This window comes from Drosophila bipectinata, chromosome XR (genome assembly GCF_030179905.1).
Source record: "Drosophila bipectinata strain 14024-0381.07 chromosome XR, DbipHiC1v2, whole genome shotgun sequence".
NCBI lineage: Eukaryota > Metazoa > Arthropoda > Insecta > Diptera > Drosophilidae > Drosophila > Drosophila bipectinata.
In genome coordinates this window covers 17,534,852-17,550,668 of record NC_091735.1, presented here as the reverse complement: position 1 = coordinate 17,550,668, position 15,817 = coordinate 17,534,852, and the positions used below count along the sequence as shown (strand labels likewise).

General features: G+C 43.1%; 4 protein-coding genes across 6 annotated transcripts in view; 2 read left to right on the top strand and 2 right to left on the bottom strand.

Moving 5' to 3' along the window:
* Nucleotides 1-6,645, top strand: part of Nadsyn (NAD synthetase) — a 34,879-nt gene extending 28,234 nt beyond the window's left edge. For both annotated transcript variants that reach the window (XM_017238935.2, XM_017238934.2), the window contains 4 exons: nucleotides 2,564-2,867; nucleotides 2,935-3,024; nucleotides 3,080-4,513; nucleotides 4,577-6,645. In XM_017238935.2, the coding sequence (XP_017094424.1) occupies nucleotides 2,722-2,867; nucleotides 2,935-3,024; nucleotides 3,080-4,513; nucleotides 4,577-5,270 (2,364 nt within the window). In that variant the 5' untranslated portion in view covers nucleotides 2,564-2,721 and the 3' untranslated portion in view covers nucleotides 5,271-6,645. The remainder of the gene's footprint in view (nucleotides 1-2,563; nucleotides 2,868-2,934; nucleotides 3,025-3,079; nucleotides 4,514-4,576) is intronic.
* A 1,445-nt stretch (nucleotides 6,646-8,090) lies between these two features.
* On the bottom strand, nucleotides 8,091-9,522 carry LOC108123641 (nucleoside hydrolase). Its single transcript, XM_017238885.3, has 2 exons — nucleotides 9,168-9,522; nucleotides 8,091-9,040 (listed from the first exon to the last, which is right to left on the bottom strand). The coding sequence occupies exons 1-2, from the start codon at nucleotides 9,408-9,410 to the stop codon at nucleotides 8,216-8,218; spliced, it is 1,068 nt and encodes a 355-aa protein (XP_017094374.2). The 5' UTR covers nucleotides 9,411-9,522; the 3' UTR covers nucleotides 8,091-8,215.
* A 1,442-nt stretch (nucleotides 9,523-10,964) lies between these two features.
* Nucleotides 10,965-12,668, top strand: LOC108123637 (nucleoside hydrolase). The gene is made up of 3 exons (XM_017238882.3): nucleotides 10,965-11,363; nucleotides 11,759-12,202; nucleotides 12,255-12,668. Exons 1-3 carry the CDS (start codon nucleotides 11,097-11,099, stop codon nucleotides 12,636-12,638), a joined length of 1,095 nt encoding a protein of 364 aa, XP_017094371.2. The 5' UTR covers nucleotides 10,965-11,096; the 3' UTR covers nucleotides 12,639-12,668.
* A 210-nt stretch (nucleotides 12,669-12,878) lies between these two features.
* LOC108123640 (nuclear cap-binding protein subunit 1) lies at nucleotides 12,879-15,663 on the bottom strand. 2 transcript variants are annotated; one of them, XM_070283038.1, is made up of 3 exons: nucleotides 15,592-15,663; nucleotides 13,640-15,517; nucleotides 12,879-13,585 (listed from the first exon to the last, which is right to left on the bottom strand). In XM_070283038.1, exons 2-3 carry the CDS (start codon nucleotides 15,428-15,430, stop codon nucleotides 13,028-13,030), a joined length of 2,349 nt encoding a protein of 782 aa, XP_070139139.1. In that variant the 5' UTR covers nucleotides 15,431-15,517; nucleotides 15,592-15,663; the 3' UTR covers nucleotides 12,879-13,027. The 2 variants fall into 2 exon arrangements, with proteins under 2 accessions (XP_070139139.1, XP_017094373.2); XM_017238884.3 differs by lacking the exon at nucleotides 15,592-15,663 and having other exon boundaries at nucleotides 13,640-15,544.
* Between the last annotated feature and the right edge of the window lie 154 nt (nucleotides 15,664-15,817).

Below are 15,817 nucleotides of genomic sequence, written 5' to 3'. Positions count from 1 at the left end.
GATCTTCTCTAGAGTTTCATCAGTTCTGATCCTTTCTATATAATTTAATTAAAATTATTTCAAAATTGGCATTTAAGAGAAAGTATCGGGTATCATTCATTTCAGTTTTCTTAAAAGAATCTTTATCTTAGTCATATCAAAGGATGCTATAAGTATCGGGTATAATAACTATCATCTCCCAAAGGAGACTCTCAAAAGAAAAGCTACAAAAGCTCTCCTAAAAAAGTCCAAGTACCGGGTATCATATAACCCCCTTGTCTTTTTGGGTTAACCCTTTTTGGAGAGATAGTAACCAACAACACCCTTTATTACAGATAATCGTATGTACTAGCATATTTATCAGATATACACCTCCCCCCCCCTCGACACCGCCTGCTGCCATTAAAATTGGCTGCCAATTGGCAAAAGTTTTTTTTTCTGCATTCTGCATTCCAGCTTTTTCTCTGCATTTTGCACTGAACGAAGCTTTGCCCTTTGGCGCGGTTCAAAGTTCAATGCATTTCCCTTGCGGCACGCATACCGCCTCACACACACACACTCACACATACACATAAACATGCCAATTCGTCACGCCCCCTTACGCCCAATGCCATTAAACACCTGACTTGGGTTTCAGTGTTTTTCTTTCAAATTTTTTTCAGTTGGAAGGGATTTTTGACTTTTTTTTTGGGGATTGGAATTATTTTAATAAAGTTTAGTTTATTAATTAAGTTATAAAATAAAAGTTTATATTTTATAGTTTTTTTTTAAAGGTAGTTTAAGGTTTAGAAATAGAAATAAAAGAAAAGTATGGGGTATCATTAATATAATCTTCTGGGCTCTGGACTTCTTAAAATTAATTCATTTCTCTTATCTTTTGAGTCTAAAAATTAAATTAAATTAAATTTTATTTATAACCCAAATATAAATTCCATATTTTTCCATATCCTTTCGTCTCCTTCTCTATCCTTTTTGCATATTTTTTTCCCAAAAAACTTGTCCTATAAAGAAGGAAAACTGACAAGAATGCAACTGACAGTCCGTCTCACTAAAATTCCCACACACATATGGCAGAGGCGTCGAAAAATCCTAAACGCAACTTTATCAAAACTTTATCCAGGCGGGGGGTGGTTGGTGGTAGCAGAGGGCCTTTGGGGTCAAAGGTTGGGGGCGAATGTGTTGCTGTCAGGTTGCCATCAAGCGCCAGAAAATTTAATATGCGCGACTTTCTATGTGGAAAACTAAATGAACTCTGAACTTTATGAGAAAATTTCACCTTAAGGATTGCATTAGTGTGTGCGTGTGTGTTTGTGGTGTGTGTGTGTATGCGTGGGTTGCGTGTTTAAACTTTTAGCTTTGCAAAGAAAATTTGCATACAATTTTTAAATTTTTTAAACCAAAAAAACACTCAAAAAAATATGTTATTTTTTCAAGTTTTTTTTTAAATAAAATTTTAAATATAAAAAAAATCAAATTTTAATTATTTTTTTTTTCACTTAATTTGTAATAAAATTTTGTAAAATATCACAAGTTTTTCTCAGTGTAGCTCTTATTCATTTTGGCTTTCAATTTTTCAGCTCAAAATGCCAAAAGTGCGTCACGATAAATGAATGATATATGGAGTGGAGTGGAGTGAAGTTTTGGTGGCAGGGCAGGTGAAAAATGTGGCAGGTTGGAGGGGGGAGGGGGGGAGTTGTGGCTACTGCCTCTGGCAAGTAAAAGCAGTGAGGGAGGGCTGGTGGCAAAAAGGATGTGGCCAAGGCAACGGAAATTCCTCAACTTGATGGGGAATTTCCGAAGTGCAACGCACTCCTCTTTTGAGTAAATATTAATTAAGCCTCGACTTAACCCATGAATGGTAAGGGTTATCAAGGGGTTAATTAAAGGTAGATACTATATTACAGATAATAGGTTAGAGGTTAATAGATAGATAATAGGTATGTAGAATAGATAATAGGTTTATAATAGATTTTTATAAAATATAGTATACTTATAGAGATTTTTTTAAATCCTTGTTAAAGTTAAAAATAATTTATTTAAAAACTAAAACCATTTCTTTTAAAAAATATCCTTGTATCAGTTACATGTTTTCCTACAATTATTTTCCTGCAAACTTTTTAGCTTTTTTGATGCATATTTATTTTTTGGTCAAAGTTCGAGGGTTAACTGAGCCATGATTTTGTGGTGGCACATTATACCTTGCCCCTTGCCCCCTCCCCCCGCCCTATGAATTTATGGAGTTCTAATTTTAGATGCCGGCTACGTCAGCGGGGCAATATTTTTTTTTTTTGAGAACCGCTGCCACCGGCGACTTGGCAGATGTTTGATCAATAACCCAGATATATGGCCGCAGCAGCGGCAAGTGGCAAGTGGCAATAGCAACAATAACCATAATAACAATAGCAACTGGCGACTAGCAACATCTGGTGGCAACTACAACAATCAACAATCATCGAAAAGCCAGACCAAAAGTCCCCGAGAAGCAGAAAAGTTCGTTTCTGCTGCAATAATCATAATCACTAACTAATTGCCACTGCATTGTGTAATTAATTAATTTGTGGCTACTCTTTCTCATTTATTTCAGTTGATAACTGCCGATTTTTGAACTGACAATAAAAACAAAAAAATAAAAGAAACGCAACAACAAGGATAACAAATAAAACCAAGGAACCAACTAAAAAAAAAAAAACAGTGAAATTTAATTAAATTATTTGTAAAAAAAACAATAAAAAAAAACTCGATATGGGACGCAAAGTTACGGTGGCTGTGTCCACATTGAATCAATGGGCCCTGGATTTTGAGGGCAACATGGCCAGGATACTGCAGTCCATACTGGAGGCCAAGGATATGGGGGCCAGCTATAGGACAGGACCCGAGTTGGAGGTTTGGTGAGTTGAGAAGAGTATATAATAATAAATATCATAATATTTAATTAATTATATCTTTCTTCCACAGTGGCTATAGCTGCGAGGATCATTTCCGAGAGCCGGACACATTCCTGCACTCCTGGGAAGTGCTCCTGGAGGTCATGATGTCGCCCATTTGGTGAGTTTTCTCTGCAATTATATAAAATTCTATTATATATCCTCCATATCGCTAGTGAGAACATGCTGGTGGACGTGGGAATGCCGGTGATGCATCGCAATGTGGCCTACAACTGTCGGGTGGCGTTCTTTAATCGCCAGCTGCTCCTCATCCGGCCCAAGATGGCCATGTGCGATGATGGCAATTATCGGGAGTCACGCTGGTTCACCGCCTGGACAAAGGCATTGCAAACGGAGGAGTTTGTCTTGCCGCGAATGATTGCCCAGCACACAGGGCAGCAGACGGTGCCGTTCGGGGATGCGGTGATCGCCACCAGGGACACATGCCTGGGCTACGAGATCTGCGAGGAGCTGTGGAATGTGCGAAGCAAGCACATCGAGATGTCGCTGGCAGGAGTGGAGCTGATAGTGAACAGCTCGGGTAGTTATATGGAGCTGAGGAAGGCCCACATCACCACCGATCTCATCCGAAACGCCAGCTTCAAGGCGGGAGGAGCCTACCTCTTCAGCAATCTGCGCGGATGCGACGGCCAGCGGGTCTACTTTAACGGCTGTTCGGCCATCGCCCTCAACGGAGAGCTCCTGGCAAGGGGCCAGCAGTTCGCGCTGCAGGATGTGGAGGTCACCCTGGCCACAATTGATCTGGAGGAGATCAGAGCCTATAGGGTTAGCCTGCGATCGAGATGCTCGGCCGCCGCCGGGGCAGCAAATTATCCCAGGATTCATTGCGACTTCGAGATGTCAACCCACAGTGATATATTCAAGACCTCGACTCCGCCCCTCAACTGGCCCAACCACACGCCGGAGGAGGAGATAGCCTTGGGCCCCGCCTGCTGGCTGTGGGATTACCTTCGGCGTTCGGGACAAGGTGGCTTCTTCTTGCCTTTGAGTGGCGGTGTGGACTCCAGCAGCTCCGCCACCATAGTTCACTCCATGTGCCGGCTGATCGTCCAGGCTGTTCAGCTGGGCGACGCTCAGGTGCTGCACGACATCCGCAAGATCCTGGCCGACACGGACTACACGCCGGACAACGCTGCCGGGCTGTGCAACCGATTGCTCGTCACCTGCTTCATGGGCAGCGTCAACAGTAGCAAGGAGACTCGCCGACGAGCCGCCCAACTGGCCAACCAACTGGGCAGCTACCACATCGAGATCAGCATCGACCTCGCCGTCAATGCCTTGCTGGGCATCTTTAATGCCGTCACTGGCCTGACACCACGTTTCCGCACCCAGGGTGGCTGTGCCCGCCAGAATCTGGCTCTCCAGAACATCCAATCCCGCATCCGCATGGTCCTGGCCTACATCTTCGCCCAGCTGATGTTGTGGGTCAGAAATCGACCGGGTGGACTTCTCGTCCTAGGCTCTGCTAACGTGGACGAGTCCCTGCGGGGATACCTCACCAAGTACGACTGCTCCTCGGCGGACATTAATCCTATTGGCGGCATCTCCAAGACGGACCTGCGAAGATTTCTGGCCTACGCCAAAGAAAAGTGAGTGAGAGGGTCATATCCACACATATTCCAGCCTCTTACCATTTTAATCTTTTTATGTAGGTTCAATCTACCCGTTCTGGAACAGATCATCGAGGCCCCGCCCACCGCGGAGCTGGAACCGCTCCAGGAGAACGGAGAACTCCAGCAGACGGATGAGCAGGACATGGGAATGACGTATGCGGAGCTATCGGAGTACGGAAGATTGAGGAAACAATCCTTCTGCGGGCCGTATAGTATGTTCTGCCGGCTGGTGGCCACCTGGAAGGGCGACCTTAGTCCCAAGGAGGTGGCCGATAAGGTGAAGCACTTCTTTAGGTGCTACGCCATCAATAGGCACAAGATGACCGTGCTGACGCCGTCGGTGCACGCCGAGGGATACAGTCCGGACGACAATCGGTTCGATCACCGGCCCTTCCTCTACAGACCCAACTGGAGCTGGCAGTTCAAGGCTATCGACGACGAGGTGGACAAACTGCAACCGATCTACACACCTTCCTCGGCGCAGATGCGGCCCAGCAGCGAGGATCTCCTCATCTCCACCCAAAGATCCTCCCACCTGGACGACTCCAAGCACTCATCGCCACTGTCCTCGGCCTCGGCATCGGCCTCGATAGACGTAGGCATTTCAACGGCAGCGGTTCCGCTGCCTGGTGCTGCTGCTCCCGGAGGATTGTCCAAGAAACCAAGTGGCTACTCGAAAGTTCATGTGAATGTCCTCGGAAAGATCAAGGATCGCACGGGAATTCCCGTCTAGGAACAATATATACTCGCAAAAGTTTATACAAAAACGCACTGTTGGAATTATACAAGACACATATATCATAATTAATTTTTTTTTTTAGATCTGCAGTTCAATGCCTTTTGCTGCAATGATAGCACAAACAAATTATTGTAGCTTTTAGGATATATATATCTTAATGTATAAATTCTTCTATCCACTGTTATCTACTATGTGCCTTCTATTGCTCGTAACTTAAATTAATTTTGAATGTTTTGTGGCCATTTTAAAATATGTCAAATCCAAAGAAACTGCTTAGTTTATAGTCCTAGTATTCGTATTTGTTCCTCACTCTACAACTTTATGAAACCTAAACGGAATTGATAATTAACTTTGACTTGAACATTTTTTTAAAATGTACTCTTTTAATGTTAGCCTATGCCAATCACTAATATGTAGCTTTAAATAATCGGGCACATCAGCAAAAGGCATTATCCTGTACATATATATTCAAATGAAAAGGAAGTGTAGGCCTAGATGTAGCTCCTTCTCTAAATCTAGATTCTAGATCCATTTAATATGCAGTTACAGTCTTTTTCCATTCGGCCTTATCTTAAAAAAAAACACAAAATTCTTTCCGTAATTTTAGTAAAATAAGTCGCACACCTTTTAAGGCTTGATTTGGCCAATATTTTCCTTTAAAAAACATACGATTGTTGGTTGTAAATATTTAATTTTGCTGGTTGTGTACAGTGAGTTGTCAAATCTATGAAAAACTACAAAAAATTGTTATCCTATTGAAATTTGTTTTCTAATTCTTAACAAACATTATATTTTAGGTCTTATTTTTGTAATGCAATCGTTTTTTGTAAACTATCTAGATGTTTAATTTAAACTATCAGCAACTATCTAAATAGTATGTTTTAAAAAAAACTTAAACTCAGAAACACCATTTTTTTTATCAGAAACATATATATATGCTATGTAGTATTTTCACATTCAGGATGCATGTCAATTAGCATTGGAAGATAAAATTTTTAATAATATATTTTCTACTAAAAATTAAACAAAAATTATACAAATTGTAATATCCTATACCAAGATATAGTATCTAGCTGTCATGTATCGTAACTACCAAAGTTGGCATAAGTTTAGTTAGTTTTGAACTTAAAAACTAAGATCAGTCGATTCTTTCATATAGCTACTACTATTTAACATAAAAATTATATAAAAGTTATTGCTTTGGCTTTTACCAAAGCTACCTCTATTTTTTTTCTATAAGATTGAAGTAGACTAAAGCACTCTGTGAATTTTATCACTTGGCATTGCATCGATTTATTGAAACACTGATTGTACACCACTGTAGTCCTGAAAAAATATATACATCCGAATTTTTTGTAGTTTCAATAAATGTTCCTGTGTCTGGAAAGACTGCGAAAGAAATTCGAACTTGGCGCCTAGTTTTGGTGTTGCAAAGCGCTGTGGGGGTGTGTTGAAATATAGCTATCGATAAATATCTATACGACAGCGCCCCAAAATCTATCGAGCTATAAAAAAATTTTTCGGCGAAAATCGAAAAAATCGGTGGTCCGATCTGGCAACGCCGTAAGGCTTACATAATTTTTTTATTAGATTTTTGCTGAAAAATGTTTTGTTCGATTTCGACAAAATTGGTATTTTGTCAGTTCGACTAACATTGATACGCTGATTCCGAAAATGTGCAGGGCTGCCAGATCGGGCCAGAAATAGAGATTCTAGAGCCCATATATCGGCCGTTTGCAGTCCAATCTGGCAACGCTTGACATTTTCGAAATCAGCGTCCCAAAGTCAATCGAATTGCATACCAATTTTGTCGAACACGGACAACAAATTTTTCGGAGAAAATCGAAAAATATCGTATGTATAGCGAAAAATCGGTCGAAAAAGAGTTGTTCGATATCGAAAATCGTGGTATGCAGTTCGATGGACATTCGAGCGCTGATTCCGAAAATGTACATGGTTGCCAGATCGAACCACAAACGGCATCTAGATATTGCCTCTAAAATCTCGGGCTCTTTCCCCTATTTTTTCCGAATTTTCTTGAGTTTTTCCGTATTTTTATACTTCTTCCGATTTTTTTTCACGGTTTTCCAATTTTCCAAAATTTTCTTGAGTTTTTCAGCATGTTCAAGAATTTTTCTCAATTTTTTTATATTTCAGAATGACTTGCAATTTTTTTTGCGGCTTCGAAAAAGTGGATTTCGGCGCGGTACCAGGCTCGGAGTACCAGGCGAACAGAAACGCATAGTAGGTGGATTCTGTTGAAAAATTCTGGAAAATGCTGGAAAACTGAAGAAAGTTTGGGAAAATTTCGGAAAACCCGAAAAAGTTTAAAAATCGTTAGAAAATCGGGAAAAAATAAGAAAAATTCCGGAAAACTCAAGAACGTTCGGATAAAATTCAGGAAAATTCCGGAAAACTCAAAAATATTGGAAAAATTTCGATAATTTGAGACAAAATTTGACAAAATTTCAGCCAGTAAAATCAGTGACGTCACGGATCCACTGGGTGGTGTCTTGGCTGGGTATGTGTCTTAGGTGGCATGTGGAACCTTTGTGGACCTTGTGTGTATCGTGAGTGGGCCCTAAACCGTTAAATTCAAATGAAAAAAAAAAGATTTCCCCCGGCGCCTGTTGATCCAAATACGAACCGATCGCGCGCCCCGCGTACCTCTTCGGTCCTCTTCTGGTCTATATTTTTTCTTCACCTTTGACCTTACAACACACAATATGGAATGGTTATCGATGTAAGTCTTTGCAATTATGCAACACATACATATTTTTCCCGCTCCCACATATAATTCGAAAAGACAGGAGGTTCATCATCGATAGTCCTTATTGATATTAGTCGACACACGACAGATCACACGATAAGAATTTTAAACCTTTATAGCGTCAAGGTAGGCTTAAGAATTATAAACAGCTTTAAGTTGTCGAGGTAGTTTATGCTTTGGGCTGACACAGTTTCGCGATGTCTGCTTGGGGCAGATATCCTGCCCAGCTGATAATTGTGCGGAAGGGTTCCGAATGAAGTCGTCTTATGATCCTCAAGTTGAATTTCTTGCCATGGATGGAGTCCACTTTGCGGCCACGCAGGTGATCGAGCACCATCTGACCTCTGGTGTGGATTCCGGAAAGTTCCACAGTGGCATAGAACTCTTTCTGATCGGCAATCATCGCCTCCGGAAATAGATATGCGGCCGCAAGGAGGGAATCGCAGCTAATCCACTTCTCAAAGCCTCGGGGAACCAGCATGGATCTCTCCACTTTGGTCAGAAGCTCCACGAATGGATGATCAACAGCTCCAAGGACATTTAGCCGCCAGTCGAGACTCACTCCGAACTCGCCATCGACGCAGGGCTCCCAGGGTAGGATAAGTGCAGGCTTTTTCAAATTTTCCACGGTAATGTGCGCCGCCTCTGGATCCATCATGAAATTAAACTCTCCGCTCTTGGACACATTCCCTTTGCCTTGGTAATTACCACCCATTATGAAAACATCGCCAATTTTGTCCAGAAAATCGTCTCCATAAAGGTTAATGCAATTGGCAAAGTTTGTCAAGGGTCCCAGCAGAAGGAAATCGACACGACCGGGAAATTCACAGACCAAGCGGTACATGGCATTCACGGCGTGTTCTGGCTTCTCTGTGTATCCGTCTATGTTTGGATAGTCACCGATGTCGTTCAGACCGTCCATGCCATGAAAGCGATAAGTGTAGTTCCAAGTCCGAGGCACTATGGGATTAGCGCAGCCTTTGTAAATTGGTACCTGTGGGATTGCAAATGAAGAATTGGGTATTATACTAATTTATTCAAAAATCTTGTTCTATGTAGTTCTGGTTTTTAATTAAAAATCAAAATATGAAAAAATGATGATTATTTTATTTTATACTTACATCTCTTCTGTTCAGCGTTGTAGCGATTCTCAAGGCATTTAGTGTTCCATTGTGGACATCCGTGTTGCCCTGGACGCAGGTAATGGCCACCACTTTAATGCGTCTTCCGTCAGGCAGCAACAGATCCTCCGCCCGGAGCATCATAGCCAGGGCCCAGGCATCGTCCGTGCCAATATCGCAGTCGAATATAACCAAACGGTTATTTTGGTTTGAGGTAGCATCACATTTTCCACTGTCCGCCATGTCGAGAAATAAGAACTAGAGTCAACTCAGGCGAAGTTTGATAAAATAATTAACATAATCTTCCATGTGGATGATAATCTGGCTAAACAACAATCAACGAAAGCGATAAGAGTGGTGGCACTATTGCCTATCGGTGCTAGCGGTGGCACTTTGTACTTGGCGGCAAATATTTAAACGTTTCATTTTGAAATTCAAATTCTATTCAAATCAGCAGGCTGGGAAATGTATATCCTGTAGACTGTACTACGTTTAGTTCACTTTACTTTTAGACATTAATAGATTCACATCCACATAAGAAACAGCAAACAACTAAATTTATTTTGTACTTTAAAACGAATTTTCGTTAAATGATTTTGGTCCTAGTCCAATAAAGAATACCTCCAAAATGATGCCCACTTTCGTGTACAAGTCATACCTAATCGCCAAGGATTATGGAGCACCAAGCAAGTGGCCTGGATACAAACATGAGGGCGAAGAGATACTGAAGAATTATAGACGAATGCGTTTAATGACTTGTGAAGCTTCGCAAGAAACTAAAGAAAACGAAGCCCAGTCTGGAGCCCAGTTGAAGAAAGAGCAGGGATCTTTTCTAAGAAACTTGATGGCTAAAATAATAACTAATAACTAAAAGACTTGAAGAGCTTCACGAAGAATTCCTTTTGTGTTCAAGAAAGAGTAGGGATCGTTGCTAAGAAACTAAATGACTGAAGAAATAAGACTTGAAGAGCAAAAAAGACTTGAAGAGCTCCAGAAAGAATTCCTTTTGTGTCGAAGAAAGAGCAAGAATCTTTTCTAAGAAACTAGACGATTAAAGAAATAACTGAATTTTAAAAAAGCCTTGAAGAGCTCCACAAAGGATTCCTTTTGTGTCGAAGAAAGAGCAAGGATCTTCTCCAAGAAACTAGATGACTTAAAAAGACTTGAAGAGCTTCACAAAGAATTCCTTTCGTGTGTTATTTAAAGATAGATACAAATGTAGAAACCTATAGAAAAGATATAGAAATATATTATAATGCATCTATCCATCATTAATCTGTGTTGAAAATGATTTAAATTTGTTTTAGGCCTCTCTGGGCGCGAAAGTTGCCCAACTGGCACTTGTTTTCCTTCATCAACCCTCCGTAATGCGTTTAACTATATAATTATATACTATATATACCAGCATAGACGGTACAATCTAGATTACTTCATGTCGCTGTCGCAAGTGGGCGATATAGTCTATGGACAACGACTTTCATTATTGTACATACATAGACGTTATTATCAGAACGACCTGCCGCAACTGGCTTGATTAGCTTATGAGAGTGTGTGCCAGTAAGCTTTTATATTTTTGGGTCAAGAATAATCTGTAAAATATTAATTTAAATGAAGATACCGACGACATGAAGGGTATCTATGGGTCGACCCGTCTCGTAAATTCTTCCGGACTTGGAATATCCGATTGTCCCACTCTCGCGGTCGCAGCTGATTTCATTTAACATGAAATACGGCACACATGTTGCCACCAAGTATCCCACATGTTTGCGGCGACGGTCATCCGAGGAGCAGGCAGCGGAAGGGAGGGAGGTCGGTTTAGTGCAGCCCCGTATCAAGATATGGCGCTACGATAGACTCCGAGGTAGATGAGTACGTATGGTATGAGGTATGAGGTGGTAGTCCGCCGTAGTCATTCAGCAATCGCCGGCGATGGCAGACGGACGACGGACAATCGCATCGAGTGAATCAACAAACACAAAAATCGCAGGAGAGGATGGTTCATCATCACCCCGATACGCCATCCTCGACTGCGACGGCGGAAGTGACGATGCCTGGGCTCTGCTCCTTCTGCTCCATGCCCAGAAGACGCACAACATCCAGCTACTGGCGGTCACAACACTGGGATGTGGAAACACCAACCGGGAGAATGCCGCCCGCAATATGAGGCGCATTCTCATCGCCACCAATCGCACAGAGGTAAACAATTCGAGTATATGTATTTAATAAATACAAACAAGAGTACGAGAAGTATCTCACGGATTCATGTTCGCCGATTTCTTCCGATTTCAACCTTTGTGTAAACAGCTGAGAAGCGTTTCATGATGTGACACATTTTTTATAAAGGTTTTTTTAGCTCTAGGTCAATATTTTTTGTTTATTATTTTTTAAAGTGATTATTACGTGCATTCTCTTCGAAAAGAAAGTGATTTTTCGCGTCAATGAGAGTTGAAAAATATGTGAATTCCAGTGAGAAATATAGTTATTTAATCATTACTAATTACTAATGATTTTCTTAGTTTATGAATCATACCATCCATTAAAAAATATAATCATTAGTTTGGAAATATTACTAAAAATATCCAAAACTTCAGATCCCTATTTATTTGGGAGCCGTGGATCCTCTTATTCCATCCCGCGATGACGAAAAGAAGTACTTTCATGGACGCGACGGTTTCGGCGATTGCCTCCCCGACGACTGTGAGCCAGTGGAGTGCTTCGTGCAGCCCGAGCATGCGGTGCCCGCCATCCATGCCCTGTGCCAGGCGAGACCCAAACAGATTACCATTTTTGCCGTGGGCCCATTGACGAATCTAGCCTTGGGCTATACGATGTACGGAGAACAGTTCGGGAACAACTTTCGAGATATCTTCATCATGGGCGGCAACTATCAGGGCGTGGGCAACTCCTCCCGAGCCGCCGAGTTCAACTTCCACTCCGATCCGGAGGCGGCACACACGGTGCTCCTTAAGAGTCGCTGTCCGATCACCATTCTGCCCTGGGAGCCCTGTCTCCCGGACAGATTCAACATTCCCATAGTAAGTACATTTCTTTAAGAAAAGAACAGTTCCTTATGCTAATCCTCTGCAGGAGTGGCGCCTCAAGGAATTCGCCGAAAAAGCCAAGGAGGCCAATCATCCTGCCATCACAATGCTCAACCAGGTGGAGGCCGCCCAATGGCTGCCCATGATCGAGCTGTACGGCATCAATACGTGGAATCCGTGCGACTCCATCGTGGTGGCTGTCTGGCTCTTCGAGGAGCGGATCGTCCGGAAGCACAGCACCTGGCACGCAGACGTCGATCTCCGAGGCACTCACACTCGCGGCCAAATGGTACTCGATCATCTCCGGGAGCGGGAAAAGTATCCGGAAAACGTTCGCATTATCGAACAGGTGGACGCCGAGTTCTTCAAGCGGATCTGTGAGTGGGTGGCCGGTCTGGGTGACGCCACTATATTGGAGGGCACTCAATAAAACCATATCTCTAGTAATTTTCAAATATTATTTTTGGCGTTTGTTGTTTTTATTTTTATGGCAGGGTGATAGTCTTTTTTGGTCATAAAGCTATGTCTTGAAAATCGCGCGACTTTCCAAGATAATCACAGGTGTTCCGTAAGGGTTATCATAATTATAATGACTAGGTTATGGGGGGGTTAAGAACCTTGGAATCTTTTAGGGAAAGTTTATAATAAATCTTAACTATGGGACATAAAATTAAGATTAGTAAAGAGCCTCCATTTGAAGTCTATAATTTATAGATCAAGAGTATATTATATGTTACAATTTATGTTAGTATATAATAGATATATAATTAAACATAATACATATTTTAAAACTCTGTAGCTGGTAGAAAGATAGAAAATCTACATGGTATAGGCGAGATAAGCCTGAATAACCTTAATAGAGCACTTGGGCAGCTCGGACTCCTCGCAGATCTTCACCAACTTGGTGGCCATCTTTTTATAGTCATCGGAGTAAATGAAGAGAAACTCCTGCATCCGGCCCTGGACCCACTGGAACCAGTGACGGGTGTTGGTACCCTCGGCTCCTGGAATCGAACTCTCCAGGACCTTAACAAATCGCTGGAGTACATAAAGCAGGATACCCTTGACAGCGATCTCCGTATCTCCGGTCATTTTATCCAATTCCTTTTCCTCCTCGGCACTGCGGTTCTTTGGGAAGAGACGGACGGGATTCTTCACGATATGGATCGTGGCATGCAAAATCTCCCACATGTACATCTTGGTGAGTTCCCCGCGAAGCACGGGCAAAAAGATAAAGGACACTATGTATTTGGGCTCCACGATCTTCATCCGGATCAACTTCTCCACCACCACGTACTTGAAATGCTCATTTCTGACCCACACCTCGAAGACACCCTTTAGAATGGCATGCTGCTCCGACTCGCTTTTGACTAGGAGCTGTAAGGATAAATGGTTTAGTTACTGTGTTAGCTTGGAGAGTCAAAATGTAACCTTAAACACCGGCTTGTATCGGGCGAGGGTGGCAAAGGTGTGCGTGAAAGACTTGGAGCCGATGTGAAGGCACGTCTGGGTCAGCACATTAATCTTGAGAAGATGCAGAATGCTAGTATGGCCCAAGATGCTGCTCACCTCCGCGGGCTCAGCTTTGCGGCCTCTCATCGCCTCAAGGAGGTGTTGGGAGAGCTTCGCTCCCGGCACGTGATCATCGATATACCTGAAGTGGGAAAGAGGAGGAGGTGGCAGAAAGTGGAGCGCATTCTCAGGTAGCACTTGGAGCATGTTCTCGTGGTAGGATAAACGGCGGCACTTCTTGATGAGCTCCCGTAGAAAAACCGCTTGGAAATGGAAGTTGCCGCTAATAAAGCTTTGACTGCTGGTGGGGTCGGAGGCGCCTTTGCAGTCCTTCGCCCACTGGCTCCAGTGCCAGTTGAAGGAAAAGTTGTTCAGGTAGTGGGAGAAGAAGTTCACCAGCCGGTCGAAGCAGGCCACACTCATGCACTCCAGCTGGGCGAAGATGGTGTCCGCCCCCTGCATCACCGCCATAGGGATCTTGTCCGGCTGCATCTTGCTCAGCTCCACCAGAATAGAGCCATATACAAGGGTGGTCCACTGCGAAGTGGGTAGCTGTAGCATCTCGCCAAAGATAACCTCCACAATACAGAAGTGGACCGGAATCTGGGGCTTCGACTTGGCATAGTTCCAAAGATGATCGGCGCAGATCTTACGCTCCAAGTGATGAACCTTGAGAATCTCCAGGATTTGCACCTCCAGTAGATGCCGTTCAACGCTCAGGATGGGGGGCATTTGCAGGCCATCCGGGCATGTCGAGAAATCGAAGATACGGAACACCACCCGTGCAGAAGGATACTCTGATTTCAGGGTATGCTTTGGCATCTTCAGGGGGGGCAGGGTATGCTGCAAGGCGGCACTCAGAGTGTCGTCGAAGGCCAAGTAAGGGCGCAGAAGGAGGTGATGCTCCGGCTCCTCCCACTCCTGAATCTGCAGCTGCCTCACCTGTTCCCAGAGCAGGTGAAGGTAGTCCATTTGGGCGCAACCGCTGCCCCCGCTCCAGATTCCCAGCATTGCGGCATGCAACGGAATGCGCTTCTTCACATAGATCTGCAGCGTAAGCAGTAGACTCTGGAAGTTGGCCGCCTTCTGCTGGAGCTCGTTCCCGACAGACGGAAGGGTGGACAGCACGCAAAAGGCCAGCCAATCCCGGCGAGCCTGAGGGGTTATGTCCGACACATCGTCGCCCTCCTCCACCTCGACGCACTCGCTCAGGAAGCAAGTGAGCAGACTCATGAGCGAATTGCATGTAACCACATTGCAATTGAAGAGGTCCACTATAAAGGCCATTATTCCGTAGCAATTCTTCCAGTGGTTTTGCTCCATGGAGGTGCGCAGCTTCTTCATAATAAAGTGGACGCAATCGCCACCAAACTCGTAGTTTTCAATGTTCAAGAGACCCACAAAGGTGGCATAGGCACTGGAATGGGCCGGATGTTCGATCACACAGGAGGCCAGAGTGCGCAGGACAGCCGGCTTATTGCCCTGTAGTTTTTCGTTGAAGAAATACGACAAATCCTCCAGCTTCAGTTCTATTGAGCAGCCATTCTGGATGCTCAGGGCGTTCATCAGACGCCCAAATGTGTCCACGTAAGTCTCGTTGGGCAACATCTTGATCCTGGAGGGCTGCAGGCGACGCTTTTTAGACGGATGGATCTCCATATTTTCCTCGTCACCAGAATCTTCGCGAACTCGGCGGTGTTTGTCAGCCATTTTAATATCGTTTTCTTTTCCTTATTTATGTTAATATTTTGTGTTATATTTTAGTTTTTTGTGGTTTTCCGGTTTTTTTTTTTTGCACTAGTCATTCAAAGGGTTTCCGTCGAATGAAAATTTATTAGTTTTCAATTTGAGATTCAAAAATCAAGGCCTACCTATTTATGTTAATATTTTGTGTTATATTTTAGATTTTTTGTGGTTTTCCGGTTTTTTTTTTTTGCACTAGTCATTCAAAGGTTCTCCGTCGAATGAAAATTTTTTTAGTTTTCAATTTGAGGTTGAAAAATCAAGGCCTACTATGTTGTCTTTTTTGGAACACCAAATTTCAAAGCCGATAAATGACATAATTCTTTTCGATTTTTATATTTAAACGTAAAAGTA

Coding starts and splice junctions, on each gene's coding strand:
- LOC108123641 (XM_017238885.3), bottom strand. CDS start 9,410: ATGGCGGACAGTGGAAAATGTGATGCTACCTCAAACCAAAATAACCGT. Junction 9,041..9,167: donor CAACGCTGAACAGAAGAGAT/GTAAGTATAAAA, acceptor GCAATCCCACAG/GTACCAATTTACAAAGGCTG.
- LOC108123637 (XM_017238882.3), top strand. CDS start 11,097: ATGGCAGACGGACGACGGACAATCGCATCGAGTGAATCAACAAACACA. Junction 11,364..11,758: donor TCGCCACCAATCGCACAGAG/GTAAACAATTCG, acceptor CCAAAACTTCAG/ATCCCTATTTATTTGGGAGC. Junction 12,203..12,254: donor ACAGATTCAACATTCCCATA/GTAAGTACATTT, acceptor AATCCTCTGCAG/GAGTGGCGCCTCAAGGAATT.
- LOC108123640 (XM_070283038.1), bottom strand. CDS start 15,430: ATGGCTGACAAACACCGCCGAGTTCGCGAAGATTCTGGTGACGAGGAA. Junction 13,586..13,639: donor GATACAAGCCGGTGTTTAAG/GTTACATTTTGA, acceptor TTATCCTTACAG/CTCCTAGTCAAAAGCGAGTC.